Source organism: Grammomys surdaster, unplaced genomic scaffold (assembly GCF_004785775.1).
Source record: "Grammomys surdaster isolate TR1022 unplaced genomic scaffold, NIH_TR_1.0 1100, whole genome shotgun sequence".
Taxonomy (NCBI): Eukaryota; Metazoa; Chordata; class Mammalia; order Rodentia; family Muridae; genus Grammomys; species Grammomys surdaster.
The window spans coordinates 203,047-223,518 of record NW_021605519.1 but is presented as its reverse complement, the minus strand read 5'-3'; the positions used below and the strand labels follow the sequence as shown (position 1 = coordinate 223,518).

Here is a 20,472-nt window from a genome sequence, read left to right as displayed (position 1 = left end):
CAGGAACCCACATGGAGGAAGGAAAAGGCCAATTCATACAAGTTGTTTCCTGACCTCCTCCTGTGTGCCCCTGTCCCCCCCCCAACATATCATATACACAAACACAAATACATACACACATACATATTTTTAAATGATAGTAGTAATTTATTTAGATGAATTCCATCACTATGTAGGCCTGGCTAGACTGGAATTCAATATGTAGACCAGGTTGGCTTAAGCTCACACAGGTACACTGGACTCTGCTTCCCAAGTGCTAGCACCAATTTTTTTTAAAGATTTATTTATTTATTTATTTAGGTTTGGTTTTTCAAGACAGGGTTTCTCTGTGTAGCCCTGGCTGTCCTGGAACTCACTCTGTAGACCAGGCTAGCCTCGAACTCAGAAATCCACCTGTCTCTGCCTCCCAAGTGCTGGGATTAAAGGCGTGCTCCACCATTGCCCGGCTTTATTTGAATTTTTATTTTATGTGAAAGTTTTAATTTATTCTTATTTTATATGTATGGCTGTTTTTGTCTATGTGTAATGTCTGTGAGTCATGTGCAATGTCTACGGAGCCCAGTAGAGGGTGTTAGACCTCCTGAAATTTGAAGGTTGTGAGCCTCCATGTGGCTGCTGGGAATTGAATTTAGGTCCTCTGGAAGAGCAGCCAGTGTTCTTAACTGCTGAGCCATCAATGCAGCCCCCAAATAATCTTTTGAAGGTCCCAAATAATCTGGAGGTAGGATACCTATTAGCAGGTGCTGGGCCCTTGATTAATACCCAGCATCTGAAAAAAAAAATTGAATCACAATATACTCTTTATATGCCAGTCACTTTCCATGCACTGTTTTGTTTAATTCTAGAAACACACATTGAGGTAGATACTACCTTTTTGCTGTTGTTTGTGGGTTTTGTTTGCTTGTTTGTTTGTTTGTTTGTTTGAGACAGGGTTTCTCTGTGTATCCCTGGCTGCCCTGAACTCAACTCACTTTGTAGACTAGGTTGGCCTTGAACTCAGAAATCCAACTGCCTTTGCCTCCCCAGTGCTAGAATTAAAGGAGTGTGCCACCACTGCCTGAATACTACTCTTATTTCCATTTTACAGATGGATAAACTGAGTCTGAATCCAGAATTGTTCACCCTAACAATGATACTGTACTCTGTCTTGTTTGAGAACATGCAATTTGGGGATGGAAAAGTGCCTAAGGAAGCAGTCTAGCACTTCTCAGCCAAATCCATTTATCTTGCGTCATTTCTCAGCCTCAAGAATAGCCCACGCTAGCACCACTTGCAATAAGATGTCTGAGAACTTAGGTGCGAATCAATAAATGAGTATCCATTGCCACTACTTAAGGCTTCCTCAGATCACGGTTTTGTATTCTCTTGGTGTGGTTAGAGAGAGGAAGAGGAGGCAGTGCTTTGGTGTCCCAGTTCCCTCCTCAGCACTGTAAAAAACATGAGGCACTCCTTGGCGCAACAGACGGTAACACTCCTCTGCCTGTTTAAGGAATGACAATATGGAAGGCAGATGGCCGATGCATGGATGCCACACTGTTGCGTTTCAGTTAAATATTGCTGGGTGTTTTTTTTTTCTCCTCTTGTAAACCTCCCAAATAAAATCGTTTGCCTTCCTGAGTTGGAAGTGTTAGCATGTCTTTTCTTTAAATATCTGTGCATGGCTGTTTTTTTCCCTGCCAATTTGTCACCATCTGTAACCCTCTCTTTATGAGATGATCTGATGACAGCAATTATCTTGGATAGTAAAAGTGCCATCTTGAAGCAATGTGTAAGAAAGCATTAGTGTGAGCTGTGTGTATAGTGCATGTTGCCCTAACACTTGGTATGTGCTTGTGTGTGTCCCAGTGACAGTGGGCTTTTCTGGATAGACATTGTGAATCTTCAGGATAGTTGCTGCTGAGTTTCTCTGTGTGCACTTGTGCTTGGAGTCTGTGTGCTGTTGTAGATCTCCTATGGACACCTGTATAGAGGTGAACAGCCTGTGGCTTCTAAGTGTTCCTGCTGTTAAAAAAAAAAAAAAAAAAAAGACCCTGCAGACAGACAGACTGCTAAGCTAAGAGGTTCCTCGCAGGGACGTGATTCCTCTACGGTGTTGAAAAGTATTGGAGGCTTGAAATTTGGAGAGTCCGGGTAAAAAAATGATTTGGCCTCAATCAAATGAAAGCAAATTATGGGTGGTTTGCCTGAGGGGCTATCAGGCTTGATGGAGAGGAGCGGTTGCACGGAACGCGGTCTGGGCGCTGATGCTGGCGTGGAGCCGCGCGCGCTCCGCCCCTCCCCCTCGCTCCCACCCCCGGGCGCGCCGCTGGGTGGGGGAGCAGGGGCCGCCGCGGCCAAGCCGGGGGCTGCAGCAGTGGCTGTGATGGAGGGCTGCGGCAGGGTTCAGCGGGTGGCCTGGGCCGTAGTTCCTGGGCGGGCCAACCTCGCCCAGCCCTAAGGCGCGGCCCGGCCCTGCTCCACTCCACCATGAACGTCGCGCTGCAGGAGCTGGGTGGCGGAGGCAGTGTGAGTGATGGCCATGGGCTCCAGAGGAGAGGACCCGGGTGGAGAGGGCACAAAGTGTGGGGGGCGGGTGTGAGAGAGCTGGCAGCGTCTGGCAGGGACTCCGCTTGCCTCAGAGGTGGGGCTTCTTTTGCGGGTTGGAGAGGGATGGTGTCAGGGCAGACCCCAGTCCGAGAGTCTGGCAACCGGGGAAGGGCCCCCTCTGCATGAAAGAGGAAGCCGGCCCAGAGAAGGACACCCGAACAGGGCCTTGGTTAAAAGGCCTAGCTGCCCGACCTCAGTTGGTGCTCCTGAACTGTTTGCAGATGGTGGATTACAAACGAGCTAAGCTTCGGGATGAAGAATCACCAGAGATTACAGTAGAAGGCAGGGCCACCCGGGACTCACTGGAGGTGGGCAAAGGGGTTCCACTTTTCTCATCAGGCCTCACCTTCGGCTTGATGCCTGCCTACCATAACTATGTGGTGTGGGCTGTTCTGGTGGGTCACTTGTCCCAGTTTCCACTCCATCTCTGGCCTCTGCGCCAGGACTATAGTGAGGCATCTCAAAACCATGACGTTGCACAAAACAGGCTCCACCTGCCTCTTTGCTCTTGGGCCCTGACGTTAACCCCACTAGCTATTTGCTCCATGACTCTAGAAACCGGCTGTACCTTCTTCATATCTTTACTTTCTGGGAGGACTTCTGCGATCTTGGGTCCCTGCGATGCAGCTCAACTGCTCCTGTCCTGTGTTCCCCAGGTGGGATTCCAGAAGAGGACAAGACAAGTCTTTGGTTCACATACACATTTGGAGCTGGTCTTGGCAGGCCTCATTCTAGTGTTGGCTGCCCTTCTTTTGGGCTGCCTCGTGGCTCTGTGGGTCCAGTACCACAGAGGTAGGTGGGTTCACACCTGTTGGCAGCCCTCATAACTAGGGGGGCCAAAAACTGAAAGGCCTCTCAATATTTTTCTTTTTGGGGCTAGCCTTTCCAACTTCCTGCTGTCATGGGCTTCTCAAAAGGTTTTGCCTCTTCCACCCGATTGACAGTCTCCTACCTTCCACCATGTCTCCTGCCACAGACCCAGCCCATAGCACCTGTATCACAGAAGCCTGTATTCGAGTGGCTGGAAAAATCCTAGAGTCTCTAGACCGTGGGGTCAGCCCCTGTCAGGACTTTTACCAGTTCTCCTGTGGAGGCTGGATTCGAAGAAATCCTCTACCCAATGGACGTTCTCGCTGGAATACCTTCAACAGCCTCTGGGACCAGAACCAGGCCATACTGAAGCACCTACTAGGTGAGGAGCGAAGGCTGTCAAGCATGCTATGCCAATCAAAAGCTTCCTATCTAACACATGGTCTTAGCACTTAATGGCTACTCAGTAAATATCCACAAGTGCAGAACTAGGTGGATCATTCTGTGAAGCTCTTCAGGGAGGGTATGCAGACAGCAGGAAGGCTTAGTGACTGGAGCTGGGCTAGCTGGGGTAGAATAGCATGGGCTTCTTTGAGGGTCTCTACAAACAGAGGATGGAAAGCCAGTTTGCTCTTTCAGTCTTCCTGAGTGGTGCACACCTTTAACCCCAGCACAGGAGATAGAGACAGATGGATCTCTATAAATTCTAAACCAGCCTGGTCTACAGAGTGAGTTTCAAGACTGCCAGAGCTACATAGTGAGACCCTATTTCAAAATCTCAGCACTCAGTAGGGAGGCAGAAATAGGTCAATCTCTATGAGTTTGCAGCTAGCCTGGTCTAAGTAGTAAGTTCTAGGCCAAACCCAGGCTATACAGTGAGACTTCCTCTGAAAGGGCTAGCTGTTAATGTATGCTGATAATTTCAACTATTCAGGAGTATGAGGCAGGAGGTTGGAAGATCGAAACAAGTGTGGCCAACTTATTAAGACCCTATTTTCAACTTTACCAAAAGAAGAAGAAGAGTGGGTATATGGCTCAGTGGGAGAGTGCTTGTTTAGCGTGTGAAAGGTCCTAAATTCAATCTTCAGTCCCACAAAATACACACATATATAAGTGGGCCAGGAGAGGAGTGAAGGAGTGAGGTTCTCTGGCAGCAGTTAATGTAACTGCACCCTGGATCCTATCCTGTATTCTATTTATTGCAGAAAATACCACTTTCAATTCCAGCAGTGATGCTGAGCGGAAGACACGGCGTTTCTACCTCTCCTGCCTACAGTTGGAGCGCATTGAGAAACTAGGAGCCAAGCCACTTCAAGACCTCATTGACAAGGCAGGAGCACTGGGTGGGCCGTGGGCAAGAGGAGGAGGGACAAGGAAGCTTTGATTATCCCTGTACTAGAGACTGCACTTATGATCTCTACTCAGATTGGTGGTTGGAACATCACAGGGCCTTGGGATGAAGACAACTTCATGGAAGTGCTAAAGGCAGTAGCGGGGACCTATAGAGCCACCCCATTCTTCACCGTCTACGTCAGTGCTGATTCTAAGAGTTCTAACAGCAATATCATCCAGGTGCCTGGCTGGGAAAAGGGAAGGGACTCATGGAAACTGTCAAACCAGGATTCCCCTCTCCTATGACAGACATGCTGAACACCCCCCAACCCCATGCACAAGAGTCTCCGGTTCAAAGTAGGAGGGAGACTAACCTTTATGGCTTGCTCTTGCAGGTGGACCAGTCTGGACTTTTTCTGCCCTCTCGAGATTACTACCTAAATAGAACTGCCAATGAGAAAGTAAGGCACATCCTAGTACCTTATCCCGTTCCTGCTGAGCTGGCTAATCCCTATAATACTTTACTTTTTGCCTAGGGTCAGGATGAAGAAGGTGAGCCCACTGTGCTGCCTAGCAAGCTGTCTATTCTTTCTTCCTCCTCCTCTTCCTCTTTTTCCTCTTTCTCCTCCTCTTCCTCCTCACCCTCCTCCTTCTCCCTCCTTCCTTTCTTCCTATTATTCTAACAGGAAATCTTTTTTCTTTATTTTTGTGGTGTGGAGAATCAAACCCAGTGCCTCACATATGCTAGGCAAGTATTCTACTATTGAGCTACATCCCCAGCCCTGGGAAGACTTTCATGAGTACCTACTGTATGCCAGATGCAGTGGAAAAAAATCTGAGATATGAGTTTCAGAGTCACTGTCACAGAAAGTCTGTGGATCTAGGTATCTGAGAAAAAATTTCAAAAGGTGTTTGAGACTCTAGTGAAATGCAGGCATCTAGGGATTTCCTTAGGAGATCAGGTTTGAGTTGGGCCCTATAAAAGCAAAGATCTGGGCCAGCACCGTGGCTCAGCAGGTAAAAAAGACACTTGCTGTCAAGCCTGTTGACCTGTATTCAATCCATAAGACGCACGTGATGGAACAAGAGAACTGTCTCCTGCAAGATTCCTTTGACCTCTACACTCATGCAAACATACACACACACACACACACACACACACACACACACACGTGCACATGCGCGCGTGAAAGACTGAATGAATAAATAAATAAAGTAATAAAATAATAATAATAATAATAATAATAATAATAATAAAGACCACAACAGAGATCAACAGAGTTCATCCTATGTAGAGACAGGTTAAGCAAGTGTTGAAAAGGAAAAAAGCTTGGTGTGTTTGGACCATGAGAAAGGAAGGGTCCAGGGAGCCAAAGAGGGCATTCTCTACAGAGATGACGTGTTGAGCAAAAAGCTGAAACCAGAAAGGCTAAAATGTGCTTGGAATGTAACAAGAAGTGTGCTTTGGCAAGATGTGCTCCTGAGCACACGGAAAACTAGAAGGTGGTCATTGGCTGGTTATAGGGAAGGTTTTGAATGCTTCAAAGCTTTATTCTGCAGTCCCTAAAGAGTTACCCCCAGCTTCCAGAGCAGGGCTGGAGAGGTTGTTAGCAGTGCCTTGGGAAGCCAGTTTGTCTGGAGGTAAGGAGAAGATGCAGGGAAGAGAACCTGGAGACAAGAATCTCCACAGTGCCTGGATCTTAGATCTAAGAGTCCAGGCAAGGAAGTTGCGAAGGTGAGTGTTAAGAAGGTGAGGTTACAGCCAGGTAGTGGTGGCGCACGCCTTTAATCCCAGCACTTGGGAGGCAGAGGCAGGCGGATTTCTGAGTTCGAGGCCAGCCTGGTCTACAGAGTGAGTTCCAGGACAGCCAGGGCTATACAGAGAAACCCTGTCTCGAAAAACAAAAACAAACAAACAAAAAAAAACAAAAAAGAAAAGAAGTTGAATTTACAAGATCTAACAAGCTGAATCGTAGCTTGCTAGTTATTGGATGTTAGAAGAGGAGAGAGGTGATCAAAGCTATAAGGCTGAGTCGTGGTGAAAAGGGGTGGGCCTTAGGGGTGCTATGTGTAGAAGAACCAGACTGGAAAACTTGGGGACCAGGAGGCAGTGTGATGTCACAGGACAAGGAGTGACTTTGACACCAGGCCTGTGTTTCATATTCAGCAATCCTGTTTGTTGTAATTGATGAGTGTTGCTGATTCCTTGTTTGTTTTTTTTACAGACAGAGGCAGAGGTTTGAGGGGTGGGGTACAAGCCTACGCTCCTCCTTGGAATAGATAGGCAGTGTGTGAGAATCTCTCATGGACGAGAGGTCAGGATGCAGCTGTGGAGGCTGGAGGAGTGCTGGAGATGAGCCAGAAGCTCAAGGGCACATCTCCTGAAAATGGAGATGAAGGCGTGGGAGACAGGAAAAGGAGATGCTTAGGTGGGAAGGGCTGTGGAAGTAGAGTAGACCAACTGGAGAGTCCTGGTTGTTCCTTCCTGAACATTTCCTGAACTTCTTAGCCAAACCCTCCTCCTGGCAAGCGTGAACGCTGCTGCTATTCTCTCAGTGGTGGAGAGAGTATGAAGCATTGTGATTCACAGTTGTTCAGACAATCACAGAGGAGAAACTTGAGGTTCCCAATTTGAGTCCAAATGCAAGGAGCTGAATGAGGGCGAGGGTAGGCTGAAACTGATGAAGAGAGACCCACAGAGGAAGCACTCCTGACAAGCTCTGAGGAAGGAAGGTGAGCGGCCTGTTGACAGATTGAAAAAGAGAAGAAATGAAATAGGAGAAGGTGGCCCAGTCCTTCTGGACAGGTATATAGGTCTAATGTAGAATTTATTTATTTGTTTGTTTGTTTGTTTTTGAGACAGGGTCTTACTGTGTATCCCAGGCTGGCCCTAACTCTTGGAGTTTAGTAGCTTTATTGCTCCAGCCTCATGAGTGCTAAGACTATATACCATAACTGCTAAGTTTAGGCTTTATCCCAAAAGAGGGAAATGGGTCCCTGGAGAGATGGCCTGGTAGGTAGGCTAGTCAAAAGGCCTTATGAGCTGAGTTTGACTCCAAGATCCCACAGGGTGTCATGAGAGAACCAACTCTCCAGAGCTGTCTTCTCACCCCACAGGAGTGGCAGACCATGCTTACACATGTGCTTGTGTGTTTATGTGTGTGTGTGCATGTGCATGCGCAGAAGAATGCAGGGAAGAACCATGTTGCTTTGGGAAAGGCCCTAGGTTTGATTCTCATTGTGTTATTGGTTTCCTTAGGCAGGAAGCATCTCTCCATAATATAGGGGAAGACATAGTGCAGTGGCTGAGTTAGGATGAAAACTATGAAAGCAGAGGGTTCACGGACATCTCAGGGGTATGTCTCAAGCTGAGGATAAGGAAGTAGGGTGAGAATGTGTGTCTGGAGTCCTCAGTTAACTGTCTCCCCTTAGGAGCTAGGATGGGGCATAGGCTGCTACTCTTCCAACTAGCAGTGACAAAGAGTGTGTGGGGGGGGAAAGTTGTCTTCAAAAGAGGGGAGAAGGGCCACAGAGGTGGCTGCTGAACAGAGCTGACCATCTATCCACGTGGTTTCTCCCTTTCCTCAACAAATACTTGAACTGGACTTGAACCCAAGATTCCAGTGGTGAACAAAGCAGATGACCTTGTCCTGATGGTACCAGACCGGACTGAGGTGACCTTAGCTTGTACTGGACCCAGGTGGTACTCAGGCCCCCACATTCTGACCCAGTCAAACCTCATGTTCTCAAGCTTGTTTCCTCTAGGAAACTTGGAAGTAATATGGATTTTTGTTCGTTTTTTTGTTTTTGTTTTGGTTTCTCTGTGTAGTTGTGGCTGTCTTGGAACTCATTCTGTAGATCAGGCTGGCCTCCAGTTCACAGAGATCTCCTGCCTCTGCCTCCCAAGTGCTGGGATTAAAAGGGTGTGCTACCATGATTAAAATGGGTTTTATGGAGTTGCTGTGTTACTGTGGGGGCAAGATACATTATATGTAAATCCCTTAGACATCTGATCAGTGGATGCATAGTGTTCAGTATAAATATTATTTTTCTGTGCTTTCCTGTCCCTTGGGAGGATAGAGGAAAGCACATGAGACCTGCTAGGATGAGAAACTTGAAGAAGGGACTTGAAGGGGGTGGATTCTTTACAGGATCTACTCAGGTGTTCAAATAAAACCACATGGCCCCTGATGGACTGGGGCAATTAAAAGGGCATTAGAAAACAAGAAAGCAAAGCACTATGGGAGTCCATCCATTGGATAAATATTTACAGGGGACCAGTTCTGTACTTGGCCATGATCCGGGCTCTTTGGATTCAGTGGTAAACAGCTGACATAATTGGAACAGCATCCACATAGGGGAAATAGATGATAAATGCACAGGTAATTAAGTAAATTAGGCAGACGGTGGTCAGCAATGGGTCAGAAAGTAAACAGTCGCTAAGATTTCCATAAGGTACATCAAGCCAAAATGGTGGGAAGAGGTGAGGGCCCGAGCAGACCTCATCCTTAGGCAGAACTTGTCGCTCGCTTTGAGGATGACTGGGGCTTTCACAGGTTCTCACTGCCTACCTGGACTACATGGTGGAGCTGGGGCTGCTGCTGGGTGGACAGCCAGCCTCCATCCGGGAGCAGATGCAGCAGGTTCTGGAGCTGGAGATACAACTGGCTAACATCACCGTGCCCCAGGACCAGCGGCGTGATGAGGAGAAAATCTATCACAAGATGAGCATCTCAGAGCTGCAGGTGGGGTAGGCAGGGGCTGGAGACATTAGGAGAGGGCAGTCCTTGATAAAGACTAAGACTACCCAGTGTCCCTATCTTCCTGAGACAACCAGTCCTCTCCCTGTTTGCTGCTTCTATACACTTCCAGGTGTGTGTCACTATCCTGGAAAGAAAAATGATAAACATTTTAAGCCACCCCTCTCAAGGCCACCGGTTAGTGTTTTTTTCTTGTTGCCTGGGACTACATGAAAAGATTGTCATTAAAATATTTAGCCAGGCACAGTGGTTAACACCTGTAACCCTAGTACTTGGGAGACTGAAGCAGGAAGATATCTGTAAGCAAGCAAGCAAGGGAAAAACCAAATAGATCAGCTATCTACGAAATAATCAGAAGTATCTCCTAGTGCCCTCCTGTGCTAGCCCTTTTGGTGTTGAATTATGGAAAGACTAGAGAAAAGGAGATTCTAGGGAGAGGCCAGGTATGTGGGATGTGTTGGGGAAGTGGTGTTTTATCAACTGGCATGAAAATATTTGAATTTCTGTGCCCAAGCTGAATATCACACATAGTAGCTTTCCTTGTATAATAAGTGGTTAGGCTTCCAGACTGCAGGGCATTCAGCCTTGCAAAAGAATTTATTGCAGAAAGGGGTCCCCAAACAGCCAGTAACTGTTGCTATGGCAATGGGAAAGATGCCTGGACTATAGCAAATCAGTGGGGGAAAGAGTCTGTTGGGAGCCCAGTGAGAAGGCAGGGAAGCCTGAAGACTTTCTGCTTTCAGACTCTAGCACCCTCCATGGACTGGTTGGAGTTCCTTTCTTTCTTGTTGTCGCCACTTGAGTTGGGTGACTCTGAGCCTGTGGTGGTATATGGGACTGAGTATTTACAACAGGTGTCCGAGCTCATCAACCGTACAGAACCAAGGTGTGACTGGGGAATGGGAGTAGGGAAAAGGTATTGGGAGTGGAGGGGGCTCAAGGCTCTGGAGATCTCTGGAAGGACCAACCACAGTGACTTGGCACACAGATTGAGTGATAAGACCATGGATCTTCCAAACTTCAGATTAAAATGTCTGTGGACCCTTCCTCTGGGAAGAGTGTCAGGGTGTCCATTTGTGACCTCTAGTCCCTTATCTTGTTCCAAGCTGACTTACACCCCAGAATAAGAGCCTTCAGGACCACTTTCCTACACCTCTCAGGACATCCATAGCTTGCATGTTCCTGGGGACTGGCTGGGGAGGGGAAGGGGCTCCCCACATGTCTTTCCTTAATTTCTGATATGGAAATAGCATCCTGAACAATTACCTAATTTGGAACCTGGTGCAGAAGATGACCTCAAGCCTTGACCAGCGCTTTGAGACTGCACAGGAGAAGCTGCTGGAGACCCTCTATGGTACCAAGAAGGTGGGCTGTTTGGCTCTGCTTCCTTTCTGACTAAATCTAGCTGGGGATACCTGCCCACATTTTCCCTTTAGGGAAAATGACAGCAGGGCAGCCACAATTTTTTCCCTTTCCTTGCTTGCTTGAGTGTGTCAGGAACAGTTTCCTCATGGTATGAAACACAAAGTTTGGAATCAAGCCCTCATGATTTCCAATCTTAGTTCCTTTGTATTTTGGCCTATGGCACCTTGGGTATGTGAGCAAGTTCCTCTGGCTCTCCATTTCCTGATCAGTAAAACATGAATAACACTCAAGGCTAGTTTGAATTAATGTCAGCATGTGGTATATACAGCATACAGCTTTGATGAGGAAGATGAAGACGATCAAGTGCTGTTCATTTCAAGAGGCCTCAGTAAGCACGGGGAATAAAACTACAAGCAGATGCATATATTTTGAGGGTGTTAATTGTTCACAAGGAGTGAAAAACCTTTATGTTATAAAGCAGAAGTTGGGACAGTACACTCAATGTGGGGAACAAAGTGGGGGAGGCCATAGAAAGCAGGGGAGAAGAGCATTTCAGGCATAAGAACACACATGCACGTTCACAGAGGCCCAGGGGAGCTCCGTGTGTTTGCAGGGTTCTAGTAGGAGTTTGAGAGCAGGGCAGCAGACTGAGTTTGGTTAAGTGGGCACAGGATATCCATGAGGGAACTTGGCAGATGTGTGAAGAAATCTGAGTTTGCCGAGTGATGAGTTTTGTAGAACAGGAAAAATGGTGACAGATTACACAGGAGACAATGAGGCTGAGCTAGTAGAAAGAGTGAGAGACTGAATTGGAAGGGAGGTAATGAGATGATACCCAGGTTTCAGGTATAGTGAACTGATTGCATAGAAGTCTGAACTGTAGAACTGAGCAAAGAAATGGCTAATCTTGGGCCAGCAAGATGGCTTAGAATAGGACAGGCGGTGGTGGTGCATGCCTTTAATCCCAGCACTTGGGAGGCAGAGGCAGGCGGATTTCTGAGTTCAAGAGTTTGAGGCTAGCCTGGTCTACAGAGTGAGTTCCAGGACAGCCAGAGCTACACAGAGAAACCCTGTCTCGAAAAACCAAACAAAAAAAAAAAAAAAAAAGATAGCTTAGAACAGCTGAGGCACTTGCCACCAAGCCTGATAACCTGAGTTCAAGCTCCAAGTCCCACATGACAGCTCTTTTTGGTTGACTTCGGAGTGCCCCCCCCTCAATAAGTAAACATAATAATGATGATGATGATGATGATAGAAACGTCTGAAGTCAAGTAGGGCTATTAGGACAATAACAGGAGTAGGAACAGGGAATGGAGTAGGTGGCTTACCTAGCTCTTTCTATTGAAACTTTGCTTCTGAGGCCAGTGCAGTTTGAGATACTGCCTTACACATCTCTGGAATCTGAAGCAGAAATGGCTCCTTAAGGCTAGGCCAAGCTGTTGTCCAGCTCTCTGAGACTTAGCCCCAGAAAGGGAGAGAGGCCGTCAGACCTTGCTATCTCTGGAACCCTGCTCCTTGTTTCTTTACAGTCCTGCACCCCAAGGTGGCAGACCTGCATGTCCAATACAGATGATGCCCTTGGCTTCGCTCTGGGCTCGCTCTTTGTGAAGGCCACATTTGACCGACAAAGCAAGGAAATCGTGAGTCTTCAGGCTTCTAAAACTACCCTTTGATTTGTTTAAAAACCTGCTGGTCATTTATGTGTATACATAGAGCAATTGGGAAGGGAATTCGCTAAACAGCAGATTGGGTGGAGGGATCATGAGGTGTTGGGCTCCTTACAGTTTTCTGTAATTTTAGAAAGTCTTATACTAGGTTTGTATTACCTATAATTATAAAAAATTTCCAGGTGTGGTGGCACATGCCTTTAGTTCTAGCCCTTGAGAGGCAGAGGCAGGCAAATCTCTGTGAATTTGAAGCCAGCCTGGTCTACAAAGTGAGTCTAGAACAGCTAGGGCCACATAGAGAAACCCTATCTTGAAAAACAAACAAGCAAATAAGCAAACAAACAAACAAACAAAAAACCTAAAGCAAAGCAAACCAAAAATAATACTAATAGATAACAATAGGTAATAATAATATTAAATATTAGATATTTATGGGAGACTTGACATGTCCATTTATGCAGTAAAGGAAAAATAAATAATAGGATTTAAATTGAAGATAAATTAGTTATTTCTTTAAAAAATTTTAACAATCTCACATTTTTAAATGGTTCAGTTGGCCTGGAATTTACTATGAATTCCAGGCTAAAACTTGCCTCAGCTTTCTGATACCTAGAATTTATTTTTTAAATTAAACAACTATCTGGCTTTATTTTTATTTTATTTTTATTTTTTTATTTTTTGATTAAAAGAGAAGTTGGAAATGACATTATTGCATCTGGAGCCCTTTAACATTTTTGACAAGTTTGTTACCCACAAGCAAAAAACCCAACCCTGAGCTGAGGTTAGCTTGGTACTTGCTGTTGTAGACCATGTTGGCCTCCAAGTTGTGATGACTCTTCTGCTTCTGCTTCTGCCTCTGCCTCCCATACCTGGCCTACTGATACATTTTAAAGCAGAACAAAAGTAGATTGCAAAAATATATACACATTGCATAACACAGTTCCATATTTTGTCTGAATTTCTGGGGTAGGAAAAGCACTAGGAAGAGTCAGACTGTTAAGGAAGATAGCTGTGTGGTGAGATTTCCAATGATGAGGTCTCAGTTTTCAACTGTTCATTCTGTTCATGCATCTTCTTCACAACCAGATAAAGAACAATGCAGTACTTGAAGATATTATATTAATTTACCCAACAGCCAATTCAGATGTTTACTTAATTACTTAGAAAAATGCCACCCACAATAACAATAATGTCACCTGTGGTGGTCTCACCCTCCCTGCTGGGCAGGCTTTCTTCAGGACTCTTCATAATCCATGAGCCCTGGATAGACCAGGACGGAACCTAGGGGTGAATGGGGAGTGAAGAGGCAGTAAGTGGAGAGGAGGCTGACTTGTGACTCTCCCCTCCCCTGCAGGCCGAGGGGATGATCAGTGAAATCCGCTCTGCTTTTGAGGAGACCCTGGGAGACTTGGTTTGGATGGACAAGAAGACCCGGCTGGCAGCCAAGGAGAAAGTGAGCCATGGCTGTGTCGGGGGCGCCATCTTGAGGTGGCGACAGCCCATTGAGTTTTGCTGGGAGCTTAGGAGGGAAACCCTTACCTTGGTCTCTTCAGGCGGATGCCATCTATGATATGATTGGTTTCCCTGATTTCATCCTGGAGCCCAAAGAGCTGGATGATGTTTATGACGGGGTGAGTACCTTTGTTCACAGTACTAACCTTCAGGGCCCTGGGCTCTGGCCTTGCTCCTGGCGTCAGGGATAGAAGTTCAGGCACTGAGGAGAGAAGGCAGATACAAGTAATTAAGTTGCTAAGCATGGGTACTGTGCTGGATGTGGGCCAGTTGGCAATAAAATATTGCTTTAATGAGGGTCGGGGTTTGAAGTGCAGCCTGAGTTGATCATGCTTCTACTTCTGTGTAATCTTGGACAGGACATCTTTGGGCCTCAGTTTCATCTGTAAAATGGGACTTTAGTACTCACCTTGCTAGGCTGTGGTAGTGCACTTGGGAATCCCAGCATTTGGGAAGTAGAGGCAGGTGGATCTTTGATTTTATGGCCAGCCTGGTCTACAGAGGAAGTTCCAGGACAGCAGGAATAGACAAAAAAAAAAAGTCTTAGAAAACAAAAACAAAAGAAATAAACAAAAAGAACTTACCTCACAGGGTTGTAAGAACAAAAGAATGTAAGTTTTTTTTTTTTTTTTTAAAAGGTGAGTGTGGCGCCTCACTATTTTAATCCCAGCACTCAGGAAGCAGAACTCTGAGTTCAAGGCCTTGTCTACATAGTAAGTTCCAGGCTAACCAGGGATACACAGTGAGACTCTGTCTCAAAACAAAACAAAAGCAACAACAAAACAGCCCTTGAAACATAAGTACCTTTAAAATACTGTCAATTAGCTGTTTTCATCCATCTTACAGTGGAGGAGACAGAACTTGCTCAGAAGGGTCCTGCTGGGATTCTCCCCTTCCCCAGCATGTTCTCACTTGCTTTCTCCCTTCCACTATTCCCGCAGTATGAAGTCTCTGAAGATTCTTTTTTCCAAAACATGTTGAATTTGTACAACTTCTCAGCTAAGGTGATGGCTGACCAGCTCCGCAAACCTCCCAGCCGAGACCAGTGAGAATGAACGGGCAGGCGTGGGGCAGCCAGAGAGGTAGACCAGGGCTTTAGGGGATGGGATGAGGAGGGGTTGGTTCAAGGTCCTTGCAGGAGACAGGCAGGGCAGGCCTGGGCTGTCAGACTGGGGAGCATAAGGAGAGTGAGGAGCCTCAGCCTCCTTCTTCCTATCCTAGGTGGAGCATGACACCTCAGACTGTGAATGCTTACTACCTTCCAACCAAGAATGAAATCGTCTTCCCTGCTGGCATCTTGCAGGCCCCCTTCTATGCTCACAACCACCCAAAGTGTGTCTGAGGCAGAAGGGTTTGGGTTCCAGGGCCATGTGGGTGAATTGGGAGAAGAGCTGGAGGGGAATCAGGAAATAGTCCTGTGTGTCCTTATTCAGGATTCCTTATCTACTAGGGCCTTGAACTTTGGAGGCATCGGTGTGGTGATGGGCCATGAGTTGACACATGCCTTTGATGACCAAGGTAGGGGCCCATTCTAGAGTTTCCAGTGACCACTACAGGTATATGGAGGTACTGGGAGCAAGTCTTAGGGATCCTGGTGTCTTCAGACTAGGGTTGTTTTGGGTCTTTGTTCCCCCACCCGTGGGTTGGTTGCAAAGATGAGTTCTTCTCAGGTCGTGAGTATGACAAAGAAGGGAATCTGCGTCCTTGGTGGCAGAATGAGTCACTGACGGCTTTCCAGAATCATACAGCCTGCATGGAAGAACAGTACAGCCAGTACCGCGTCAATGGAGAGAGGCTCAACGGACTTCAAACCCTGGGGGAAAACATTGCCGACAATGGGGGTCTTAAGGCTGCTTACAATGTGAGTGGTCGAGGTCCCCCAGACTGTGCAGAAGGGTCCTTGGGGACGTGGGCTGGTGGACTTGCTACCTATTATTCCCCCAGGCTTACAAAGCATGGCTGAGGAAACATGGGGAGGAGCAGCCGCTACCTGCTGTGGGGCTCACCAATCACCAGCTGTTCTTCGTGGGATTTGCTCAGGTATGGCCCCTTGAGAGAACTCCCTCCAAAGGGAGAATGCCTTTAGAAGAAGTTGGGGTCATACAGGAAAGGTATCAGGGAAGTGTACTGAGAGAAAGCATGGTGTCCAGAGCCCATGAAGGTAGCCTTGAGGAGAGGGAAATTTTCTATCGGATTTTCCTTGGAAGGGAAGGGCTATTGGCTTGATTGGAATGAATGTGGAGAAGCGTTCATTCCCTCCTATGATTGCTCCACTATGGAGGAATGTGGAGAAAGAAACCATAGCTTGGGAATGCACAATGACTTGTTAAGGCTTACCCAGGAATAAAATGGGTAGCAGAGTTAGCACCCAGACTGGGCCTCTTCAACTACTCGACACCACAGCAAGGCGTCTTAAAGGACTCAGCCTATCCCCACAGCCCTACCCACGCTGGGTTTTTGCTGGGTTATGCAGTGTCCAGGTGCTCTTTAAAGGCTTCAAGGGTTTGAAGAGGCATGTTCCCCTCCCTTGGAGCTGATCAAGCCTCCTGCAGTGTCCCTGACAACTCCTGAACTCACCAGCTGGGCAGTGTTGGTTCCTGACCAAGATGGCTCTGCTGCAGCTGAAGCTATGGCCTAGCTCAGCTCCACACTAGACACCATATGTCCCCATGTCTGTCCTGGCCCGCAGGTGTGGTGCTCGGTCCGCACACCAGAGAGCTCTCACGAGGGGCTGGTGACCGACCCCCACAGCCCTGCCCGTTTCCGAGTGCTGGGTACTCTCTCCAACTCCCGAGACTTCCTTCGGCACTTCGGCTGCCCTGTCGGCTCCCCCATGAACCCAGGGCAGCTATGTGAGGTGTGGTAGACCTGGGTGGAGAAAGAAATGGGCAACTGTGGCCAGGGACTGGGGCTTCCAAGTAAGGAGAGAGTGAAGATCAGCTGGTATGGTTGTCTCTCCACACCACAAGTGAGATGAATCTAGACCCCACCACCACCACCACATTGTGCCTCTGCTTTAGGGGTGCTTGCGCCTCTAGCAGAGATTCCACCATTCACTGTGACATCCTTTCATGTGTCACACTGGAGGGAGTCTAGGCAGAAGTGTCAGTTCCCACAGTGATGAGTCTATCTCGTTTGGACTCCAAGCTTGGAGTTTGAGGGGTCAAGAGGATATGCCTGGGGCATGCCCATCTCTCCCCAGGTCATACTCAGTGCTCTACGATGAGCTCAGCTCCCTTCAGCCCACCCTCAGGCTGCCCCCCACCTATGATCCTTATGCTCCTCCTAGTACTGCTGCTCCCCTCCAGGACAGACCAACTGAAGACAAGTGGAAGTACCAAGGGCTCCCTTGGGTGAGAGGAGAATTATGTATGTACAGTGGGTGCTGGTTCCCTGTGTCTCAAGGCGTGAGCCTTAGGGATGACTGATTGTCCCTGGGCCAATCAGAAAAGCAGATCTAGTAGAAAAAGGAAAGACTTTATTTTTGCAGGGAAGAGGGTTGGGAGGGTGTGGTCTTGCTTTTATAGGGCTCATTACTAATAAATAGATCCTTATCAGTCAGCCTGTCTCTTCCTTCAATTCTCTTTTCCTTATTCAGCCTCTCATCCTGCCAATATTTGAGCAGCTCCAATATACTAGTAATTATTTACATACTGACTTACTCGAAGAAATAGGGGGCTGAGATTTGAAGCCCAAGGACACAGAGGTGGAGAGAGGAGCACAGTTAGGTCTGTCTGGTCAAAGCATCACAGCTGGAAGGGTTTGCAGCTGTCCACTGCCTCTGTGGCCAGCATGTCACCGAAGCTGGGGAGTAAGTGGGTAAGGTCAGCTTGGTTTTGTTTGTTTGTTTGTTTTTGTTGTTGCTTTTGAGACAGGGCCTCAGTAAATAGTCCTGGTGGCCTGAAACTCACTATGTAGATCAAGCTAGCTTTGAACTCTCTGCCTCCAAACTACTGGGAGTACACCATCACACCCAACTTTATTGTTCTTTACATTTACTTTTGATTTGAATGATATATTGGCCACCAGTTATTTGTGTCTCAGGCACTGTGGATAAAATGTCTTCTTTCCTTTGATGACTCCAGCTATTTCACTTTTTAAAAAATTTATCTAATTTTATTTTATGTACATTGGTGTTTTGCCTGCATCTATGTTTGTGTAGGGGTGTCAGATCCCCTGGAACTGGAGTTACAGACAGTTGTGAGCTTCCATGTGGGCGCTGGGAATTGAACCCAGATCCTTTAGGTAGAGCAGCCACTGAACTCTCTCTCCAGCCCCCAGCTAACTGACTTCTAACCTCACAAGCTCATCCAGTCCCTACAGGCCCAGTGTTCTAATAGTGCCCTGCTCCCATGATGTAGCCCTAGCCACTTTACTGCAGTCAAAGAAATCTGGTTTGAACCCGAGGCTCTGATGATTATTATCTGCCCCCATAAGCCTCAGTTTCTTCATCTATAAAATAGGAAGGACAGAAAAACAGTGGAAAGATTCCAATCACATGGATGCTTCTGGAGGTGGGAGTAGGAGTGAGTTTGTTAGGTGTGCAAGGATCAGGTGAGGGCTTGCTACAATTGTTTCTAGTGCCTCTGGTGCCTCTGATCCTTTAGCTATGCCTATAATCTGTGTTTTGCCCCAGTTTTTTAGTGGACCAGACTGTCCCCATCTGGGGCCATGTCATGTTACCTGAAAGTGCTAGCAGGTTAACAAGGGAAGGCCGTTACAAACAAAGGAAACAAGATGTCTTGAACCTCTTAGCCACACTGCCAGGTCTGAACCTCTAAGCGTAAGCACAGGGTAGATGCAGAGTGTATTAGGCAAAGAAGAGCTTTGGTGTCTAGAGCACTGGTGCTGGTGCCAGCTTTTGTTGTCCACTAACATATAACATAGGCAAGGCTCATTCCCTCTTCAGGTCTTGGTTTCTCAGCAATCTGTAAAATAAGTGAGTTGGGTAAGATGGTTTCTAAGACCATTCAGCTTCAATACTTCAAAAAGGAAATTCAACCCAGGCATAATGATACAGGCCTTTAATCCCATGTATTTGGAAGGCAGAGGCAGGAGGATCATATGTCAGAGGCCAATTTAAATAACTTAGTGAGACCTTGTCTTAAAATTATGTAAAAGGCTAAGGCTGTAGCTTAATGGTAGACTGCTTGCCTAGCATGAATGAGGTCTTAGGTTCATCCACGTACTGGAGGAAAATGAATTGATGGGCTCCGCGAATTCCAGAACTCAAAGAGATATTAATAAATAATGTGTGGAGGTTGTCTGTTGGACAGTGGGTAAGAATTGTAATGTTAGAGTGTACTGACCATGTGAGATGCTTGGCTCTATAAAGTTCTGCCTTCCTGATGCCTAATCGCAGGGACCATCCTTAGACCTGGATCAGGCCAAGAGTAGTATCACGTACCTGTAATCCCAGTACTTGAGGGGGGGCAGAGGCTCATGGTTGTTTGTGATTTCATGGCCAACTTGGCTACATAATGAGACAAGATCCCTAATGTGGGCCAGCAAACTGGTCCAGTGGTTAACCTGAGTGTGAGCCCCAGAACCCACACAGAGGTGGAAGAAGACAGCTGACTCTACAAGGATGTCTATTTGATATGCATTCATTTGAGAATAACAGCATGATGTGGACGCAGAGTGATCAGAAGTTCAAGATTATCCTCAGCTACAGATAAGAACTTGAGGCAGTTTTCTGTCTCAGAAAGAAATGCCGCCATCTCTGTTTTATGAGTGGGGGAAAATGGAAAAAGATTCCAGGTCCTTCAATATCAGACAAAACAGACTGTACCAAAGACATGTTTGGGACTCAGGGGCTCGTAATCACCAACAGTTAATCTCCTAAGTCAAATGCAGGCATTTGTCTGCCAGTCAAATTCTCCATGCTGAGTGGGACCATTACTAGCAACAAGTGTTTTTCCATGGAACACAGGTCTTCCAGCCCAGACGCTCATACAAGCAGATAGTTGCAGTGACCCAGAGTTAAAACAGGTAGACCCTCTTTGTGGAGTACTACACAGGGATTGGTATTCAAAGTAAGGCAAGATAGACCTCAGTGTATGTTACCTTCACCTTTAACAGCCCTGCAAAGTTGATGAATTAGTTGTGTTATATATTGTTGTGTTGAGGCAGAAGAGAAAATGAACGATACTAGGGCATTTGTGTTATCCCATTGGGTAATTTATTCCCATCCAAAGTAAGGAAGTCTGCCAAGAAACATGATCTTACCCTTGGTAAAACTCTAGAAATATCAAGCTAGAAGAGAATACTTTATAAAAATAAGCACACTCTCAAAGGGCCTATTATGGTTCTCCAGTGGAGAATCTTTTTTTTTCTTTTTTTTTTTTTTTTTTTTTTTTTGTTTTTTTAGACACGGTTTCGATTTTTAACCCAAGATTTACATGAACAAAAAAGTTTTAACACCCAAACCACCAACAAAC

The 20,472-nt window shown here is 46.7% G+C and overlaps 1 protein-coding gene across 1 annotated transcript in view; it reads left to right on the top strand.

Annotated features, from left to right (window-relative positions):
- Positions 1 to 17,593, top strand: part of LOC114634789 (EEF1A lysine methyltransferase 4) — a 36,151-nt gene extending 18,558 nt beyond the window's left edge. Inside the window, exons 3-20 of the mRNA XM_028783382.1 lie at positions 2,808 to 2,894; positions 3,243 to 3,378; positions 3,563 to 3,778; positions 4,602 to 4,726; positions 4,822 to 4,968; positions 5,124 to 5,189; positions 9,285 to 9,473; positions 10,232 to 10,374; positions 10,739 to 10,853; positions 12,383 to 12,493; positions 13,875 to 13,973; positions 14,074 to 14,151; positions 14,974 to 15,077; positions 15,254 to 15,364; positions 15,483 to 15,550; positions 15,703 to 15,893; positions 15,977 to 16,072; positions 16,722 to 17,593. Coding sequence (XP_028639215.1) covers positions 2,808 to 2,894; positions 3,243 to 3,378; positions 3,563 to 3,778; positions 4,602 to 4,726; positions 4,822 to 4,968; positions 5,124 to 5,189; positions 9,285 to 9,473; positions 10,232 to 10,374; positions 10,739 to 10,853; positions 12,383 to 12,493; positions 13,875 to 13,973; positions 14,074 to 14,151; positions 14,974 to 15,077; positions 15,254 to 15,364; positions 15,483 to 15,550; positions 15,703 to 15,893; positions 15,977 to 16,072; positions 16,722 to 16,898 — 2,259 coding nt within the window. The 3' untranslated portion in view covers positions 16,899 to 17,593. The remainder of the gene's footprint in view (positions 1 to 2,807; positions 2,895 to 3,242; positions 3,379 to 3,562; positions 3,779 to 4,601; positions 4,727 to 4,821; positions 4,969 to 5,123; positions 5,190 to 9,284; positions 9,474 to 10,231; positions 10,375 to 10,738; positions 10,854 to 12,382; positions 12,494 to 13,874; positions 13,974 to 14,073; positions 14,152 to 14,973; positions 15,078 to 15,253; positions 15,365 to 15,482; positions 15,551 to 15,702; positions 15,894 to 15,976; positions 16,073 to 16,721) is intronic.
- Positions 17,594 to 20,472: the final 2,879 nt, after the last annotated feature.